A 21567-nucleotide genomic window follows, 5' to 3' on the forward strand; every position below is an offset into this window, starting at 1 on the left:
CCGCCCCGCCTGGAGGCCCCGGAGGGCTCACCTGCCCGGAGTCTAGACGCGCACAGACGGAGACAAGACAGCACGGGCTCGAACCGGCGGCTCCGGCTTCACGGCCCGCGGTGTCCAGAGATCCACTGACTGCAGGTGACAATTTGGGGGGGGGGGGGGCAGAGAGAGGGGAAGGGAGTCCCACCACCACCACCGCCACCAACACCGCCACCCAAGGGAGAAGGAAGGTAGGTAGGTGAGTGGGAGGTGGGTGGGGCTCAGACAGTCGGGTCGGCTGGGGACGCTGCTGCCTGCAGGGTTACTGGGCTCTAAACCAATTAGGATACTCGTTTCAAATGTAATCTGAATACTTCCATTTTCGTTACATTACTCGTTACATTACTTTCCCGTTACATTACCCCCCCCTCCCCCCACCCTCCCCAAAATTGGTGATTTGCATCTTCTCTTACCTTCAGAAATCAAATGAACCCCTAATTATATCTGCTGGGAATGATTATGGCAACTAAACAGCATTAATGTTCAGTGTTCATTGTCATTATTTGGCTGAATAAAATCAAACTAGCATAATTTTTTTTTTCCTGCCATTTCTCATTTAAATAAACATTGTGTGTGCTAAGCTATATTTAATGATTCGGTGTGGGCGTGGAAATAATTCACCTTCAATCTGATATTTAAAGGCGGTGATTACAAAAGTAACGACTTGTCTTGATTTGTAACCAGGGATGTAGTGTAGTTTACAGGTAAACTCAGTTTACCCACCTTTGTATTTGAATAACATTAATAGTTTACCCACCTTTGTATTTGAATAGTTTACCCACCTTTGTATTTGAATAGTTTACCCACCTTTGTATTTGAATAGTTTACCCACCTTTTTAGGCTGACATATCTTTATAAGGTACATTTATATAGTATGCATCAGGGCAAATAGTGTCACACTGATATAAGATATGGGAAGATAGGGTTGTAAGGAGAAAGGGCATATATATATATATTTATTTTTTTTCTGAAAATATTTAGTATTGTTTACCATTACATGACTGCTGGCAGCTGCAATTTTATTACTGACACTAAAATAGGGGCTACAGTAATTCAGTTAAGTAATGAGTACTGTAGTATTGTAACGACAGACTGACAACACTGTCTGTCCGTCTGTCTACCTGTCTGTCTACCTGTCTATCTGTCTGTCTGCCTGACCGATCGATAGCTCTGTGATCTTTCTGCAACCCCTGGGAGAAAAAAAAAACCCGCTCTGCGTCCACTCTCGATAGCTCTGCGCTCCTCGTCTCGCCTGTATGTGTCTGTATGTGTGCGTGCGCGTGCGCGCACGTGTATGTATGTGTGTATACGCTTGTCTGAGTGTGTGTGTGTTTGTGTGTGTGCGTGCTCTGGCTGCTGGTTCAGTCACAATGAATGGCTGCCTGTAGCGAGGCGGAGGGAGACACTAGACCGCTTCTTCTGCGCTGGCTGCTCCTCCATTGAAACACTTTCCAGCGGAATACAGCGAGGGGGTGAGTTGAAACACGGCGGGTCACCGAGGACAAGGGCTCGGCCGGCGAGACGGGTCGGCCGCGGTCAGCCGGCTTGAGTGGGTCGGTGTCCGAGGGGGGCTGAATTCGGCCGGGCTCGGGGTGAATTTGAAGAGGGTGGCGGTGTGTGGTGTGTGCGGCGTGTGTGTGTGTGTGTGTGTGTGTGTGTGTGTGTGTGTGTGTGTGTGTGTGTGTGTGGAAGTGGGGGGTTAGCTATTGTTTTTTTGGGGAAGGTGTGCTACTATGGGGGATGGGCTCGCAGGGACAGCAACCAGCCAAACTTTAACCACTTCACCGACTTCACTCATCGCCGCGGGCTGTCCCCTTTTTCCTCGGTGAGTGACTTGATGAGTCTTCCGCTCCTCTTTCTCCGCATTCCTGAACTTTTAAAAAACTAGGTGGTGGAGGTGGGGGGAGGTTGTTTTTATTTTAACCGCTAATATAACAGTTACATTGCGTTTGACTAATCTTGAATCTTGATTCGATTAATTTGTGGACGCAAATCATGGTGTCCTGTCGGTAAACGGGTTAAGATTACAGCCAACCCCCTCCCCTCCGCTCCTCTCCCCTCCTCTCGCCTCGCCATGCCGGATCCATCCGTCTGTCTCGCCCACAGTTGCAGCGCATTTGTGTCCCGGGATGACCTGTTGATGTCGGCTAAAGATGGAGTGCGAGGATCGCCCTCCGCTATAGACCCCCCCTCCCCGGTAAAAATTTAACCCGTGAAGATTAACGCCGGATTAAGTTAAGTGAACGCGGGTTGTGCGGATTATTGTGTTTTTTGTGTGGAGATTAATTAAATAATTAAGTCGCTGTGATATAATATAAGCGACATTTTTGGGGGAACAGCGTGTGTCTGTCCCGTATCGGTAGCTGCCGTTAGGCCGGAGGAGGAGGAGGGAACTCGGGCTAACCGACATCACACCGCGCTGGCACGGAGAGACGGAGAGAGCGCTGAACTGCTTAATATTTTATCCCCTCGACTATTTTTGTGGCAGATTTCTTGCCCCCGGTGTCTCGCTCGATAAACGGGGGGAGTGAAAACCCGGTTGACATACAAAAGAAAGGAGAGGGGAGCTATCTTTTTGTCCGTTGTCCGCTGCTCCCCCCCTCCTCCGCCACACACACACACACACACACACCGGCCCGGGCCAGCCGAGGACTCCCAAATCCTACCGGGCATCGAGGCTGGCACACGGCGGGGCACCGAGAGCTCTCTGCCCGCTCCGACTGCCCTGCTGCCCCGCTGGCGGCGGTCTCTTTCTCTCCCGAGGCGTCTACCGGCGAGACATCGGCTCCGCTAGACTTTGATGTGAGATTAATTAATGTATAATTAATGTGTCTATATAATATTCCGTTTTGAAGTTTCAATTCTAGTCGTGCTCAAGGGAGGCTACACTATAGCCACATTTTGGGGACTGTCTAGCTAAGTCTCGATAAATACTGTTTGTTCAGCGTTAAATGTTTTTAAAGTAACGGACACAAACGGTTGGAATCGAATACGTGTGATATGTAGACGCGTTCATGAATTAACGCAGAGGTGTAGTATTTTATAAATGCCAATTTTAGCCTTAGCTTTAGCTTGCTACTTGCTAACAGGCCACCTTTAACCTCCCTAAACCAGGAAACTGAATATCATTAGTCAGTGATTGATGTTGGTATCACAGGCTTATGTTAGTTTTGATTTAAATAGAAGTATTGATTGATTATATGCCAACATGTTAACTATAGTGATCAAAATTACTTTTTTAGTTTCAACATAGTTGTAGCATGTGGTTAGTCTTCACAAAGTCAACCTGAGTTGGTGGCATTGGAGATGAATTTGAATTGAATTTTACAAGTTGCACTAGCTACAGCCCACACACACACACACACCAGGTTAGCATGGTGGTGTCATGAGAGCACATAATGGGGCACATGGGGGGCTGCAGGCCAAAGGTCAAGTGGTGGAAATTAACTCTCTTTTATGTTTCCTGGAAGTTGTGCTGACCCCTGTGACCTGTGAGGAGGAAACGGTAGTCCATACTAATAGGATCTCGGCCTTGGATGACATCTCAATGCTTTTCAATGCACTGAAGTCAAGTCAAGCGTGCAGTTCACATAGCCTATATATGTAGGCTAAAGTTAGCTTTAGGCTACTTTGAAATACGACGGTCGAACCATTATGAATTTGATCACAAAGATTGGTGTGTCATCGTGAGTATCAGCTTCAAGCTTTAGCCTGATTCTAGTTGTTGGTGGGATTGAATTACATTTTTTTCCTTTGTTTATCCGGGGAAGGTTTTCTGTACACGAATGCTCTTTCTTAGCAACGCCCTGCTTATTATTTATACGGTTGCACATATTCACACCTGGAAACTGCTCAGTACAACCACAGTCTTCTGCTTCAGCTCCACTGGACCAGCTGTCGGGTCAATGCCTTGCTCAAGGGCGCGCAAAGTGTAGTAGTATCATTCATTTTCACTGCCTGGAGTTTCCCCAAGCCAGTCCAGGGATTTGAACCAGCAACTTTTCCATCAGAAAACCCGCTGCTGTGTTCTCCTGCCGCCGTGCATCATTGATCCTACACCGTTTTGTTGTGACACAAAAATCCACGATTATTCATTATCACGTAAATTGTTATATAATCATTTTAAGTAGGGGTAATATATGTAAACAAATCCTGGACGAGACCCAAAATGCATGGAGAAAATTTCATTCCAAGCCGCTTGGGTTGAATTATAATTACATTAATCTAATGCATATTGATTTCTTTACATTTGCACAAAATGTCAAGGCACGCCAGTGTGTCACGGCACAGTGGCTGATCAACACTGACTTAGTTACGTAAAATATTTGTTATTTTATTGAATTAAGTAGGAAAAAGTAAATGCTCTGGATTAGCGACTCCATTCATACACTTTGGATTGATAGTGTTTTGATATGATGGGAATGTTTTTCAGGCCGAAATAGTACAAATTGCTTCCAATCCAATAAACCAATAGTCCATCCAATAGTTTCCACAATTAATAGAATATTAATTGAGAATATTGGCAATATTGGTAATATTGAAACATCCCATGTAAGTTGAAATGTCTGCTGTAGTTGAAAATTGTCCAAAATTTTGATATAAGATGCCAAAACAATTTTGCCCAAAAATCATCAAGACTAATACATGTGATCACATTTTATGGCAAAGTAATCAATAAGATGTAACAAGATAACATAGTCCAGACAGTCCTATTTTCAAAAATGTAAATTAAATTGAAATGAAATATGTATGACTGGTATTCCAAGTAGGCAGGCTTTACAGTTTTACTCAGCCCAATATGCCTATATCTGTCAAATTAATTAGTAGCTATAAATCTCTTAAAAATTAATTGGCCTATGTTGTAATGCTGAAGACTGTAATAGGACATTATTCTCTGTGCTCTCCTCCTGTAGGCGTAAGGCTGGAGCCCAGGATTGCTTTAGCCCACATATTTTTTTTTAACCTTTATTTATCCAGGGAAGGTTTGCTGAGCATGCATGCTCCTTTTCAGTAACACCCTGCTTCACATTCACACCTGGGAGCTTCCCAGTACAACCACAGTCTGTATTGTCGGCCAATGAGCGGCTCCACTGGAGAAGTTGGGATTTAAAGGAAAATTCCACCCTCAGATCCTCTTACGCTGTTATATAACATCAATCTGTGATGTTCCATGCATTCCAGGAGTTATTCTGTGATGATGTGTTGGAATTGACTTTTTGTGGTGTGGGCCTATGACTTTACACAGCCGCCAGAGAAAGGGGCTTCTCTGTGTTATATATATATAGGTGGAGAGAGTGATAGCGCTAACGTAAGTTTTTCCAAAAAATGAGAGTGGAGAGAGAGAACAATGCTGTGGTTTGCTGTGTGCCTGGCTGTTCAAATAGCCAGAAAGCTGCAGAAGAGGGCGTTGTATTTCACACGATACCAACGACTCTGATCCGCAAAGATTCAGGCTGTGGCTGCATTGCATTCTGGTCTATTGAGGCTCCTGTGGGTGGAGAAATTGGTCTCTCTGCCTCTTCTTTCGATGGATTTCTCCCTTTTATGATTGTTGAACGTCGGTGCAAAATGGTGAATTTAGATAGAAACTAAGCTCTTGGTCTTTAATTCTGACGGACTGACACCAACACCTGACGTTTACTGCTTATGTTTTAGATCAAACTCCATTGTAGCTGCACTGGAAATATCTCGATGTGACGTCACTTCATCTAGTTTTGGCCACTTATCCACGGGAATAGGACAAAATACACCAACAGACAGTAAAATGGACCCAGAAATGCAAGATACACCACCCAATAGCTGCTTTTTTCAACAGTGTTAAGGTGTTTTAGTGTGGATTTTTCCTTTTTAAGTATCTGGCTCAAGCAGCACATTGGCGGTGGCTGTTGAAAGGGAGGTGACCATTTCACATTGACTCAGATTTGGGGATTCGAACCAGTAATCTACAAAATATTTTTGTAGATTTGTGTTTTTGAGGTATTTTTTCTCCTGGGGGCCTATTCCAGCATCAGTTTCAGTAAGTGTTACAGTTGAAGAATGGCTCTTATTTGGATATTTCTATCATGATATGAGGCCAGTTTGAGCTGTAATCAGAGTTGTAATTTTTTTGGCGGTGGGAATTTTCCTTCTACACGTTTACATTTTCCAGCTGCGGCGGTATCCATCACAGATGAATGTAAAGGAAACAGTGAAGCATCTGGTGACCTGCCGGCTTCTCCAAACTCCGGGCCTCTGCTGCTGCATCAGCGTACTTCCTCCCCGGTGTCGGCGAGGGGGGGGGGGGGGGGGGGGTGGAGATGATGCAGCAGCCTGCTTTTTAGGTCACTAGGTCTAGTCTGGAAGTCTCCCCCCCCCTGGACAGACGCAGCTAATCACTATCATATTGTTTCCTTCCTATCAGTGGTTTGTTTTGGGTTGTAGCCAGGGAGGGAACTGACCACCAGCCAATAGCCAACTGCTGCTAAATCTTTCTGTGTCCAGTAAGCTTTTCTACTCTGGCATCATCCATCACTCGGAGGTCCTGCTCTGGTATAAAAATCTTAATTTTAAGGTAATGTAGTGAAAGTAGTTACTGTGGTCGGTGAACAAATAAGATGCAGGGCTGCAACTAACGATTATTTTCATTGTCGATTAATCTGTCGATTATTTTCTCGATTAATCGATTAGTTGTTTGGTCTATAAAATGTCAGAAAATGGTGAAAAATGTGGATCAGTGTTTCCCAAAGCCCAAGATGACGTCCTCAAATGTCTTGTTTTGTCCACAACCCAAAGATATTCAGTTTACTGTCATAGAGGAGGAAAGAAACCAGGAAATTTTCACATTTAAGAAGCTGGAAACAGAGAATTTTTACTTATTTTTCTTAAAAAATTACTCAAACCAATGAATCGATTATCGAAATAATTGGCGATTAATTTAATAGTTGACAACTAATCGATTAATCGTTGCAGCTCTAATAAGATGCCTCACTGGTTGTAGTATTCTTTTCTCCCATTTATTTCTGCTAATTCAAACTAGAGCTGAACAATTCATCAGAAAAAAAAATCGCAATATGAACTTATGCAATTTCCAAATTGCAGAGGCAATTAATTTCTTAAGACAGAGGGGCATCCAACATGGATTTCTAAACAAGGTGTTTTAGTGCTGTAGGTAATCTTTGATCCATGAATCAAGTACAATATGGGTGAAAACCTTTAATCAGACTCTAACTCATTAAATCCTCCACACTTGCATCTATTTTTTTTAACAAAATCACTTTTCTTTAAACATTTTTTTAAAGTTCTAAAAAGAATGACAAGAAAAACTTGAGATGATACGATTCATCACACTTTAAACGGCAATTGCTATATTCTGTCAAATAATCGCAATTAGATTTTTTTTGTCAATATCTTTCAGCCTTAATTCAAACCCAGAACTATGGTTATAATAGAATGCTACATATCTATTTTGCATATTATTATAAACAAACATAAAAGAGTCCACTCTAAAGTGATGCGTTTATTCCCCAGCAGAGATTTTTTTTTTTTTAAATAGATTCCTTGTGTGTTTTTTTTTGTTTTTGGTTTTTTCATGGCGTGGCAAGTTTGACAGTTCTTCCGCTTTTGATCACAGGCTTCTTTGGTGGATGGTGACGACGACAAGTGAAATAGACGAGTTATGTAAGCGACTCTGTTTTGAATGAGAAGGAGCGATGAGGAAACAACAAAGTAGGCCAAAAGCCGCCAAACAGTCTATTAACTGTGAATTAGATGTAATGAAACAAGGTAAAAAACAAGTAGAAAGACGGCTTATATAACTATCGCTGGTGGCCCAAAATTCTCTTTCATTTGGAACTTAGATTTATGCATTAAAGTTGTTTACCAAATACTTAATTCATTAATCATCATACACTTGACTTACCACTTTTCCTTTTTTTTTTTTTGGTACTCTCTCTCCCTTCTCGTTTCTGCCTCGCCCGCCCTTTCTTCCTCCTTACTTTCTGTGCATCCATCTTTTCTCTCTGTTATCCCTCCTCTCCATCACTCATGTGTCTATTCCTTCTTCTCCTGTCCTGCCATCTCTCTCTCTCTCTCTCTCTCTCCCTCCCCTCTTTCTCCCTCCCCATCTCTCCCATGTCTCTCCATCCACTTATTCCTCCTTCCCCTCCCTCCTTCCATAATTTCCCTCATCCATGTATCCCTCCCTCTCTCCCAATTTCTCTCCATCACTTCATCCATCTATCCTCCATCCCTCCCTCCCTCCATCCATCCATCCATCCATCCATCCATCCAACCATCCCTCATTATCCATCCTTTTATGTCATCTTTACTCCCCTGCTGTCCTTCAAACACCCATTTATCCATCCCTCCTTGCTCTCCTATGGTCTTGTCCTTCTCCCTACTGCTCTCTCTCTCTCTCTCTCTCTCTCTCTCTCTCTCTCTCTCTCTCTCTCTCTCTCTCTCTCTCCTCTATAGACCCTGTGGTGCTGGGCAGAGCGTTATGGCTCAGACGCTGCAGATGGCGATCCCTAACTTTGGCAACAACGTCCTGGAGTGTCTGAACGAACAGCGGCTGCAGGGCCTCTACTGCGATGTCTCCGTGGTTGTCAAGGGCCACGCCTTCAAGGTCCCATATTGGTTTTTGTTTTTTCAACTGTTATCTGTCTAGGGAACGCTGATTCATAGTCATAGTTCAACATGTTCTCACCTGGGAGCTGCAAAGTACAACCACAGACTTCTCACTTAAAGTTTTTGGGAGATTGGGCTGTTGGTCAGCTTACCTGTTGTTAAGTGATGAGAACATAGACACCAAAATCATCCATGTGTCCCCAAAAACCTTAGCATACATTATGTTGAGGGTTAGTAGGTGACTAGCATTATCTCAAAAAAGAGAAAGTGAGAATTTGAAGCACATGAAAGTAGGGCTGGGCAATAATTCAATATTATTGTTTAGCGTCTTTCAGTGGAATCATATCGTGATGATATGAAGATATTTTGATATCTATAACTCCCATAAAATGGAGTATGGTAGGAATATTATTTGAATATTTCTGTTTTGTTTGACATCACACCTAACATTACCATTCGGTTCAACATTAACATTAATATATTGATATCGAGAAAAATCCTTATGATTATCATGATATTGATTTCAACCATATCGCCCAGCCCTACATGAAAGGTAAATCGGAAATGATTTTTAATCATCTTCGGCCAAATCTGGCAATTTTGTGTCAGAGATTGGTAAAATTTACAATAAATATGATACAAAAAAATTGCTATCAGGGACTACTTTACTTGTTTCCATAGGAAGTGATGCTGGCGTGCAATGGGAGACTGTGTACAGATAAAAATCACTGCTCAGTGGATGCGTACATATTTGCTCACCTAAAGCTAGAGCTATATTGACTTATTGATATAATATTTGTAATTTATGAATCCACAGACCATATAATACAAACCACCAACAGCTGTTTATTACTAAAAGGTCAGTCTGGACCTTGGATAATTTACATAATGCTAGTCGCCTACTATCACTCCACATAGTGTCTGCTAAAGCGTTGGCATGGAGCGCTGGAGATGATGATCGACTGGGGACACATGGATGATTTTGGTGTTTATGTTCTCATCACTTGACAAGTTAAGTAAGTCCCAAAACGTTCATTCACTTTCCCCACACAGATTATTCCCTGTTTCAAGCTTACTGTGTCTCTGGATGTGAATAATGTGTTTCATGATGCTTTTTTTCTTAAATGAATTTAGACAATAAGGTTTCACAAGTAGAAAGGTTGTGATTGGCAGACGGTGCCAGCCCCTGCAATTATTTATTGACTGTTTATTGGGACTAGTGTAAACATCTTGATAAGAGATGCTAGCATAAATAGCTACACATGAAAGAGTGGAAAAAGTGCAAAACATGCTCATAAAAATTTAATAAATTCACTGGGTCATGATTTTATTATAGCCCAATGAATACTTTTGTATTTTTTTTTTAAATGAGAAAGAGCTGCGCCTTCCATTCTGTTAAGTTGTTTATTGAGGCCAGTCATGATCCAGACCTCATGGATGTGGTGAGGTCTGCAGACCAACTGGTGATATTTCACTTCAGCCAAACATGTTCGTTTTTAGGGCACATGTAGAAGTCTATGAATTGTCCACAACCAAATTTGGCTGCTCTGGGTCAGCATCACTTTACTTTACATTTTGAAAACCTTGTCCCAAACCATCTATAACACATTTACAAACAGGTAAAATTAGACCCAGGTAGTGTTATTTCATTCTGTTTTCTGGACTGTTCAAGAAGTTATTTTTGCGTGCTTACAAGAGAAATTGTGCTAACAAATTGAACTGCCACTTTAAAGCATAACTCTGGCCATTTTTGACCAGGACCCATCATTTTCATACCGACCGATTCTGAGCAAAACCTCATCAACTGTTTCACTAAAGAGTCACTTATGTCTTGCTTGACTGGGTCCGTCTCTCAGAATCAGAATCAGCTTTATTGGCCAAGTATGTTCACATGCAAGGAATTTGACTCCGGTTTTTCGTTGCTCTCAATGTACTTACACAGAATAAATATGCAGCTAAAAACAAGGACAACAAGATGAATGGAGGTAAACCTAAACATTTAACCACTATGTAAAAATATGCATATGTATATAAAAAAGTATATGTAAACAACACTGGAATTTGTAAGCAAAGGACAATAGTGCAATGGTGCAGAGTGCAATGATGCTGGAATAAATATGGAGTTGTTGGTGTAACAGGTTACATTATATACATGAGTTATTACACATTATACATTATACACATATATAGAAGAATCTTATTAGAATCTCTCATACGTTGCTATTGGGACTATGGACACACCCCAAAACCATCCAAAGCACGTCTTTTTCAACATGGTGACACTCACTTTGTAATGAGACATGCATATATTTAGTTTTCAGTTTATCCATGACCTGACAACTTTCACTATTTATTTGGCCCTGCTTTGCACAGCGGGGGAGGTAGACAGGCAGCCGCAGTCGGCTGGAAAACAGTAAACAAGGAAGTAGTAAAGCAACGGCCAAGGTAGCATCAAAACTGTACGAGCAAGACTTTCGATGGTTAGGGTTAGGGTTAGGGTTACTTTTCATTTGACTTTTTACCGACATGACTCATGCCAAAGGGAGGAATCGATGTGTTGAAAAAGACATTCATTCATTCATGTGCTTTTGGGGTTGATTTTTGGAGTGTCCATTGGCCCTATAGGACTCTCTGTATTGGAGAGCTACAGCAAGATGTAATTAGCTCTATAGTAAGGCTGGGCAATATATCCTATAAAATCGTTATTGTGATATGAGACTAGATATCATCTGGGATTTTGGTTATCGTAATATTGCGAAATAACTTAAGTGTTAGTTCTTCCTGGTCTTAAAGTCTGCGTTACAGTAAAGTCATACAATTTCTGGACTTATTGGCCTGTTCTGGCTGAGTAGCAGGACTGGGCGATATGGTTGAAATCAATATCACGATAATCAAAAGGATTTTTCTCAATATCAATATATGTCACGATATGGTTCATGTATGCAAAATCACATTAAATAATCAAATTAATGTTCATCTCATTGAACCGATTGGTGATGTTAGGTGTGATGTCGAACAAAACAGAAATATTCAAATAATATTCCTACCATACCTCATTTTATGAGAGTTTTTAAGTACAATTTGCTTGTCATCATCAATTTAGACAGCAGAAATGTGTTTCACGATATTAAAATATCTTCATATCATCACAATATGATTCCACTGAAAGACGATAAACGATAATATTGAATTATCACCCAGGCCTGCTGAGTAGTATGAACAATGATTGGCTTTATCTGCTCATCGATATTGAGGTGTTCGGTCTAAAATGTTGTGATATTTAAATTTGTCAGTAACGCCTAGCCCTACTCTATAGTGCGGTGTTTATCAATGTGGGGTCCGGGGACCACCAGGGGTCCTTGAGGGGGTTCCAGGGGGTCCCCAGCAAATTGATGAATTGTTAAACTTCACTATTATTTAATTTACAAGTTAACACAATTAGAGAATGTAGAAGAATGACTGTTTTGATCATAGTTTCTCTGTTTTCTCTCTACCTGCAATACAGATAGTCATGGAATTCTGGACAAAATCATATCTAACAATAAAAATATTCTCAGATTTGGGTCCAAGAGACAAAATCTCATCAAATGGGGGTCCGTGGCCCTAATGCGTAGTAAATTAGGGGTCCTTGATATGAAAAAGGTTGAGAATCACTGCTATAGTGAAGCAATTGCCGAGATTTTGGTCAGAATCAATCGGTGAGATGGGAAAATAGGGTCCAGATCAAAAATGATCAGAGTTATGCTTCAGATAATTTCAAGTCATCCATCTCTGCTCTCTCTGGCCGCCTCACTTACCTCTCCCTCTTGTTGCCCTCCCCGCCCTCCCGCCCCTCCAGGCCCACCGCGCAGTGCTGGCAGCCAGCAGCTCCTACTTCCGGGATCTGTTCAACGCCGGGGGGAAGAGCTCGGTGGTGGAGCTGCCCCCGGCCGTGCAGCCGCAGAGCTTCCAGCAGATCCTGGCCTTCTGCTACACGGGACGCCTCAGCATGAACGTCGGGGACCAGTTCCTCCTCATGTACACCGCCGGCTTCCTCCAGATCCAGCAGATCATGGAGAAAGGCACCGAGTTTTTCCTCAAGGTAACCTGGGGGGACTGGTTGAGGGAGGATGGACAGATGGGTCGGTGGGTAGATGGATGATTTGGGATGGGAACTGGTTTGGACGGATGGATGATTAAAGAGTTTCTTGAGGATGAACGCAGATGTAGATCTGTTGGAAGATAATTAAAGTGCATAGGAATTTGAGGACTATTACATACACAGGTTTCTACAAGTGAAATCCCTTAAATTGTTTGTAGTTCTGGGGAGAAAATGAACCAAACATGGATAAAAATGGTATATGATATGCGGGACATTATGTCATCATGGTGGCGTCTTTCTTTCTTTCTTCTTCTTCTTCTTCTTCTAAATTCTGAACACAATAACTCCAGAACAATATATGATGGAAACGTCATACTTGCACCACAGGTTCCCACCTATATGATTAGATTTTGAAGCACATTGCTACATTAATTTGCATATTAATGAAGAAAAGCGGACTCTCTTGAAACTACTGTAACTTCTTAATGCTTAGAGATAGAGTTCATATTAATATAGCCCATGTGTCGTGTGAAGACAAATATGTTTGGCATAGAAATATTCTCTAATGAGTGCATTAATTAGCTTAATTTATCACCTCATTAGCGTAACTGGTATTATGGTGATTGTGGCGGGACATTAGGCAGCTCAAGTGCCTCTTGTTTATATTCTTAGATAAGCAGGAAAAGTCGACAAGTAGTGGCCAAGACCAAGACAAGTCCCAGATAAAATAGATATGAGACTAAGACAAGTCAGAGTTAAAATAGACAGGAGACTAAGACAAGTCCCAGATAAAATACATATGAGACTAAGACAAGTCCGAGTTAAAATAGACAGGAGACCAAGACAAGTCCGAGATGTTGTAATGAGAAGTGCATTACAAATTAAATGTATTATTATTATTATTGTTATGTCAGAAGTTCTCTCGAGACCAAGACTGGACTCGAGTCCTACAGCCCCGACTAGACTTACCTTTACCTTTTACTCACACTTGGTTTGGATCAGAGAGGGAAATGCCGATGATTTGTTTGCCCTGGTTGGCGTTGGAGAGTTTGTTTAATCTACCAACCGCTTTGGCAGGTGTCCAGGTATTGCCTGGAACTTGGAACGATTCTAAAAATAAATCTAGCCTGGAAAATAGTGAAAGTGGCAGAATTTTTTGCCTTGTTTAAGATGGATTGGTGGATTGATAGACTGATGGGAGGAGGACTGGTTTGTATGGAAAGATAGATGGATAACCGGACTGGTTTGTATGGAAGGATAGATGGATGGAGATGGAGTCGTGGCATTTTGATACCGTGTAAACATGAAAAATGATGGCAGTTTTTATTTCCATACTATTTCCATCTTCGTTGGTCACTATATGTACTCATTCTTTGCATATCAAGCGTGTTTGATTAATCCATCCCCCACCCCCCTGCCCCCAGGTTTCATCTCCCAGCTGTGACTCCCAGGGGCTCCACACCGAGGAAACCCCGCCCTCCGAGCCCCAGAGCCCCGTCACTCAGACGGTGGGAGGGGGCGGAGTCGGGGTCGTTGCCACGGCTGCGGGAAGGCCCGCCTCCTGCCTGACGCCCCTCCCCCTGGTGTCCAAGGTGAAGACGGAACAGACGACCACCGCGCCTCAGTCCAACTCACAGCCACAGCAGGTAGGCTGTTCTGCTTTTCTCAAAACGATTTTTACGACGTTTACAGCTAAAGGTTTCTTGAATTGAGCAGAATAGCCTTTAAAAAAACACATCATTCAGTGTCAAATCACTTGAAACAGGGGTTCGTGAGTGGGTGTTGCTTTGGTTTGGAGTTTGAGATTCGAAAAGGCTTTGAGTAGATTTTCAAAGAAAGCTCACTCCCGGTATTACAGATGGCTCCAGCTCCACAACTTAATCTACTTATCTATTGTAATGGCAGCTGAAAAGCTCCTCTTCAAAACGCTATAGCCTACATCCATTTTGTAAGAGAAATCATTAGGTCAGGTTATCATTCAATATTTCTGAAATAAAGATGATCCAGTCTGTTTAAATGTGTTATCATTTTGTCAACCAAGGAGTAAAATCATCTGCTATGTTTTAAAAGGTACCATCATTTATTTACATTTTATGCAGTCAATCATTTTAAGAGTGTCACTTTTTTCCTAATTGGTGGAGACCTCTTGAATGAATGAAAACTCTTCAAATGTTGTTAATTTCTTTGCTGGAGACCAGTATGGTTTGTGAAGTCCACCTTAATAAGCTATGGGTGTTAGAAGAGCACAAATCTTAGATATATATATATTTATTTGTTTGTTTGTTCTTGCTCCTTTTATTGTAACGCAAAATGGTCAGCATGGACAAATATATATCTGGAGTTCAAATGATGGTGATGCAGCGTCATGCTTATTGATTTGAAGTCATTTCTTAGAGGCTTCCCAGACAGGTGATGGTGAGTAACCCTCTCTCTCTCTCTCTCTCTCTCTCTCTCTCTCTCTCTCTCTCTCTCCCTCTCTCTCTCTCTCTCTCTCTCCCCCTCCCCCACCCCCTCTCTCTCTCTCTCTCTCTCTCTCTCTCTCTCTCTCTCTCTCTCTCTCTCTCTCTCTCTCTCTCTCTCCCACCCCCGCTCTCTCTCTCTCCCCCCCCCCCCCCCCCCCCCCCTCTCTCTCTCTCTCAGCAGGAGGCGTCTCCCTACTCGGTGGTCTGCACCCCCGTGGCCAAGCGACTGTGGGAGGGGGGCAACCGTGACGGGGGAGGGGGGTCCGGAGGGGGCGGGGGCGGCGGGATGAGGAAAGCCGCGCGCTACTCCTCTTCCTCCTCCTCCTCTTCCTCCATTACCCAGGATGCCTCTGGCCGCGGATCCGTGGGCAACGCCGTGATGGTGGGAGGCGGAGTCAACAGTAACCATAACAACAACAACAACAACGGCGGGACCCCCGAGGGCACGAGCCCCGGCACGCTGAGCATGTACACCAGCGACTCGCCCATCAGTTACCACGACGACGAAGAAGAGGACGACATAACGGACGAGTGTGCCGAAGAGCAGTACAGACAGATCTGCAACATGTACACCATGTACAGCATGCTGAACGTCGGGGCCACAGGTAAACAGCCAGATCAATGCATTAAGTTGAGCTATGTGTGTGTGTGTGTGTGTGTGTGTGTGTGTGTGTGTGTGTGTGTGTGTGAGTGAGAGAGTTCATTTTAAGGTTACTGTGTTTTCACTTCTTCTGTTTTTGTCTTCTGATGTTTCAAAACTATTCGGTAGCTCTTGCTAGAATTTGCTTAGAATTTGTTTACATATACAAACTCTATAAAGTTTGTTGAGCCAAACTTCTCGGGGAGTGGAGGTTGTTTGGGAGAATGAAACGTTCAAAACACTGAAACTTGTGCACTGAGGATCCTGCTGTGTCGGCTCATAAATTGTTTATAGTTTGTTTAATCAAACGTCTCAGGAACGGAGTGTGGAATGAAATATTCACAACACCGAAAAGTGGTAGAAATTCTAAACTCAAGGTTGTTCAAAATATTAAATGTGCGCGTGTTAAATGCTTTGAGCCGCATTCATCAGCGGTGAAATTCCAACAATTGCTCACAGTCGTCCTGATGTGTTTATGCACCATAACAGATTTAGTCTGTTATTTGGTCAAAGGATCACTTCCGTCAAGTCTACAAAAGTATGAATGTCTGAGGTGGAGCGGTCACAAGTTTTGGTTCCTGATTTATATTTTTTAAAAAAAGGTTGTACTGTGTGTGTGTAGTTAAGTTCCTCGCCGCTAGAGCCACGTGTTCCTCCTCTGGCCGGGGAATCGAATCATGACAGATGGCGCTGAAATGGTCAGTCGATTAATCAGTTAGTCCAGTGTTTCCCAACCCAGTCCTCAAGGACCCCTTTTCCTGCAAGTATTGGTTCCAGCTCTACTCTTGCGCACCTGATCCAGTTAAGGTCTTAATGCTGATTGGTAGAGACAGATCTACCTGAACAGAGCAGCATGAAAGTGTGTAGGCCCCAGTGGGATCAGGTGTGCAAGAGTAAAGATGGAATAAAACCTTGCAGGACAGGGGGTCCTTGAGGACTGGGTTGGGAACCACTGAGTTAGTCGATCGACAGAAAACGAATCGATTTATAGTTTTGATAATTAATCGCTTTAGTCATTTATCAAGTAAAAGTATCAAAAACATTTGCTGTCTACAGCTTCACAAAGACTAAGATTTGCTGTTTTTCTCTGTTTCTTATCATTCTAAAATGAATTCAGTAAATGTTTTTTAACTGCTGGTCAGACTAAGTAAGCTAGTTTAAGATCATCATTTTGGGCTCTGGTAACTTGTGATGGGCATTTGTCAATATTTGTGACATTTTATAGTAGAGCTGCAACGATTAATCGATTAGTTGTCAACTATTAAATTAATCGGCAACTATTTTGATAAACGATTAATCGGTTTGAGTAATTTTTTAAGAAAAATAAGTCAAAATTCTCTGATTCCAGCTTCTTAAATGTGAATATTTTCTGGTTTCTTTACTCCTCTATGACAGTAAACTGAATATCTTTGGGTTGTGGACAAAACAAGACATTTGAGGACGTCATCTTGGGCTTTGGGAAACACTGATCCACATTTTCCACCATTTTCTTACATTTCATAGACCAAACAACTAATCGATTAATCGAGAAACAATGAAATAATCGTTAGTTGCAGCTCTATTTTATAGACTAAATGATTATTCAAAAAAGATAATACAAATAATCAGTAGTTGCAGCCCTAGCAGAGCTTTCTATCCTACTCTACCTTCTTCCTCTATTTTCCACTGTCTAAATAAAGCCTAAAAATGTTAAATCTAATGTTAAATCCTCCTTCCCTCCTCCCTCAGTGGCCGGGGAGCGGGTGGAGGCTCTGCCGGACCTGGCGGCGGAGTCGGGCGGCGGCGGCGGCGGGCGGGGGGGCAGGGGCAGCCGCTCCCGGCAGGACCTGGCGTCGCTGCCCGCCGAGCTCATCAGCCAGATCGGCAACCGCTGCCACCCCAAGCTGTACGAGGAGGGCGACCCGGCCGAGAAGCTGGAGCTGGTGACCGGCACCTGCGTGTTCATCTCCCGCGCCCAGCTCATGAACTGCCACGTCAGCGCCGGCACCCGCCACAAAGTGCTGCTCCGACGCCTGCTGGCCGCCTTCTTCGACAGGTCAGGGGTCCCACATGAACTCTGGGGGCGGTTTTTGGTCTTTGTCCGTTCTCAGACTTTGTCCCGGCACCCTCTCTCTGACCGTGAGCCAATCAGATCGAAGCAAAATACTGCAAACTTCTTCAAACTTTTCTTCCTGCTTCTCTGCTAACCCAACGGTTGACTATCTTAATATTAGATGAGGATTAATATCAGATGGTGATTTTTTTTTTTTAATTGACACACAAAAACTGGTTCTACACACAAACTGGCATTGGAAATAAACAAGTAGGGTGACATATTTTGCATATTGTTTATTTTGGCCAGTAACAAGTAGTCTTGTAAGGTACATTTTTGTTAGTTTACCAGCCATTGACAGTCAAAAAGTTAAGTTTGGACAATGCCTATGGACCATAAAAGTTTGTAAACTCAGAAATTCACCAGCTGTTTTACACTATTTTACCAGCCAACTAAAGGGTTGCCATTAGTCCTGGAGTTTTAGAGGTGTATTCCAGATAAAGTCAGGGAATTTGATCAATTCTTTGGGTCAGTCTGGGAATATCAGGTCATTTTACAGATGGGTCACTTTATGGGAATATACCAGAATGTATTTTCCAACTTCATTGCCTTTATATAGTGGTTTTCAGCTGTTTTTTTCTCCAAACCTCTCTCCTGGGTATGTTGAAAGTGTGTAGGAAGTCACTAACTGAAGTAAAACTAGACGAGGCCAGTTGAGGGAAAAAGTGGGTTCACCAAAAGATTACAACACTTCACTACAAAATAACTCCTGGAATGCATCGAACATCACAGATTGATGATATCTAACAGTATAACAGTCCGAGTGTGGGTTTTTCCTTTTAACAGGACGGTTGGTTAAATGCCAAAGTGAATATAAAAGACAAACTTAAAATTTTGCAGCATGAGGCTGGCAGCTGGTGGGTGTTTCCCACTTCAGGGATGGAGGGAAAGACTGGTTTGTCAGCTAACTGTTGTTTTCCAGCGATGATACTGTAGAGATAAACCTTCTGTTGGGTACAGCTAGTGATGCTACCACTCTCTCTTTACATGTACTGTGTATAAATATAGAATAATACTGTATATGGAGGTTGACATGATGAACAAAAGTACTAAATAGATGTTTAGTTGTTGTAGTTTACTGATTATCTAAAATCTGAATGAAGAAATCTTATGAGTGGCTGCCCCCCGCTAGTTTATTTTTTTCCTGGTTCTTTTCTCTTTTTTCCCTTCTCTCTGTGGCCATCTACAGATAAATGGAGAAATATGCTGATATTGTGTGTCTCAATGGGAGAGACAAGGCCGAGTGTGTCGGGGCTCGGTCAATTCACTTTCACTTGACTCAATTTAAAATGTGAACTGAGACTGCAACTCGCATAATGAAAGAGCCTTCACTCTCAATAAATTATTAGGAGATTGGATATAAGGAGCTTTTCCTAACAAAAGAAAGACAGGATATTTATTAGAGCACTAGACGGTTTTGGCATTGTGAATCAAACTTGGTTATTAGGTCCTGCGCTAGTCTGAAAATGTCCCAAAAAAAAAGATTTGGATAGAATTTTGGATAGAATTTGAAGAGAATAGACTTCCTAAATAGATTTTAAATTGGAAGTGTGTGTCAGCATGCACCCAAGCACGGATTTTAGCGGTGTTTTCGCGTTTCCGAATTCACTGTAGTTGCATATAGTGACCAGGGCTGCGCTGCCTCGCATTAGATATTAATAATATCTGTTGGTGTGTGTGTGTGTGTGTTTGTGTGTGTGTGTGTTTGCTGCTCAGGAGCACTCTGGCTAACAGCTGTGGAACCGGCATCCGCTCCTCCACCAACGACCCCAGCCGCAAACCCCTGGACAACAGAGTGCTGCACGCTGTCAAGTGTGAGTCATACATACACACACACACACACACACACACACACACACACACACACACACTGGCAGTCAGACACACAGCTAGTGGATTGCACATTGTCATTGTTCTGTACATATGGTATCTCCATCTGGAGTTTTATGTATTTATCCAAATCAGCTCATACTGTATGTTATCTGCAGCTGTAAAGCGAATATATTGACATGGTTTATAGTTTCACCATCACACCTAGACACTTTCTGCACATGTATTATGGCCTTCTGCCGACCTGCTAGTGTGAGCGCGATGCCTGTTCTGCAGGTATATTTTTCTGTAAATTCACGCATCTGTTTTCCTCATATTGCTGTTATCCGTCTCATTTCCAGGGTTCCTACGGGTGCTGGAAATCCTTGAAAACACTTGAATTTTAATGTGGTGTTTTCAAAGGTTTGAAAAGTGCTTGGATTTTGAATAAAGTGCTTGAGACTGCTTGAAATAGTAACGTTAATTTGCAGATATTATATTCCTATAAGAAGCACACCTTCGTACAAAAGAGCGTTACAAACAAAAGAGGAACCGGATAACCCAAATATATCATTCTAAATTTAATGTGAGAGCCAGGGGAGTAGCAATACTTGTTAAGAAAAACATCCCGTTTATTTCCACTAATACTATCTCTGGTATTAATGGTCGCTACATAATCGTTACAGCATTGTTGTCATGAAACATAATTTTGGTTGTTTATAGCACAATAACATCTGATTTAATGTGATGAAGAAGTGAAATAATCATTTTGAGTGTGTATAAATATGTAATTTACCACAGCTGTAAGGTGCTGGAAAAGCTTGAAAATGCACCTTTGAAAATGCTTGAAAAGTGCTTGAATTTGACTTTGGAAAAGGTGTAGGAACCCTGCATTTCATAGTTTTTGTATATTTTGATAATCTTGCACACCCCCATAATGCTGTAATCCATTCCTCTTCCCATACTAAATCACAAAGTGCAACAGAGAAAAGCGTCCCCCTCCTCCCTAATTTAGACCCTGTAATTTTACCCTGTTTGCCAAAAGGAAATTCTGGCGTCGGGTATGGACACCTGACGATCTGAAACAACAAATTGCTGAATCAGGATTGTTGGTAAACATGAGTGTGCAGTTTACTGATGTCATGTTACAGGATTTCTGGGAATTGGAAGTTCAAGTTTCACCAACAGTTTCCTCTCGCTGCCGTTTTGGAGCCGCCAAACCTGCAAAGTTTCCTTGTGCGGCTTTTAAAATCTACTCCTGCTCCTCTTCTCTCCTCTTCTCTGTGGTCTCTCCTTCCTCATCTCTTCCTCACTTCCCTTTTCTCTCCCTCCCTCCCAGTCTACTGCCAGAACTTTGCGCCGAGCTTCAAGGAGAGCGAGATGAACGCCATCGCGGCCGACATGTGCACCAACGCCCGCCGCGTCGTCCGTAAGAGCTGGATCCCCAAGCTGAAACTGCTGATGGCCGAGGGCGACGCCTACTCCGCCTTCCTGGCCGACAGCGTCAAGATGGAGGCCGACGCTCTGGGGGCGGAGCAAGGCTTCGACCCCGCCTCCCTGGAGGCGGTGGCGGCGGCGGCGGCGGCCAACAACAACAACAACAGCGACGCGGGAGGCGGGGCCACGCAGGCGGACGCCCTCCAGGGGGCGGGAGGAGACGGCAGCACTTTGTTTTGAGTGAGTGAACGGACAGATGAACGAAACGAAACGAAACGGACACATGGATGGACGGAGGGAGGGAGGGAGTTGGATTGAGGGAGGGATGGCGTTCCTCTAGGGCGACGAGCAGAGAGAGCGTCGAATCAGTCGTCTCTCCTCCCCCTAGCCGCCATGTGTTTGGGGA

General features: G+C 42.9%; 1 protein-coding gene across 2 annotated transcripts; it reads left to right on the forward strand.

The window, feature by feature from the left end:
- The first annotated feature begins 72 nt into the window (after positions 1-72).
- Positions 73-21433, forward strand: nacc1b (nucleus accumbens associated 1, BEN and BTB (POZ) domain containing b). Of its 2 annotated transcripts, none has more exons than XM_071546128.1 (8): positions 73-135; positions 8488-8638; positions 12479-12721; positions 14146-14367; positions 15365-15788; positions 17552-17858; positions 19632-19729; positions 21064-21433. In XM_071546128.1, the coding sequence occupies exons 2-8, from the start codon at positions 8513-8515 to the stop codon at positions 21399-21401; spliced, it is 1758 nt and encodes a 585-aa protein (XP_071402229.1). In that variant the 5' UTR covers positions 73-135; positions 8488-8512; the 3' UTR covers positions 21402-21433. The 2 variants fall into 2 exon arrangements, with proteins under 2 accessions (XP_071402229.1, XP_071402230.1); XM_071546129.1 differs by lacking the exon at positions 73-135 and adding an exon at positions 2808-2838.
- Positions 21434-21567: the final 134 nt, after the last annotated feature.

This window comes from Centroberyx affinis, unplaced genomic scaffold, assembly GCF_046629955.1.
Source record: "Centroberyx affinis isolate AG114_WGS23_722 - 3 ecotype Tasmania unplaced genomic scaffold, CSIRO-AGI_Caff_v1 ptg005133l_1, whole genome shotgun sequence".
NCBI classification, from domain to species: domain Eukaryota; kingdom Metazoa; phylum Chordata; class Actinopteri; order Beryciformes; family Berycidae; genus Centroberyx; species Centroberyx affinis.

Bases quoted from the DNA above. Each gene is read 5' to 3' on its own strand.
- nacc1b (XM_071546128.1), top strand. From the start codon at position 8,513: ATGGCTCAGACGCTGCAGATGGCGATCCCTAACTTTGGCAACAACGTC. The intron at 12,722-14,145 runs GTAACCTGGGGG...CCCTGCCCCCAG, and splicing joins GCACCGAGTTTTTCCTCAAG to GTTTCATCTCCCAGCTGTGA. The intron at 15,789-17,551 runs GTAAACAGCCAG...CTCCTCCCTCAG, and splicing joins GCTGAACGTCGGGGCCACAG to TGGCCGGGGAGCGGGTGGAG.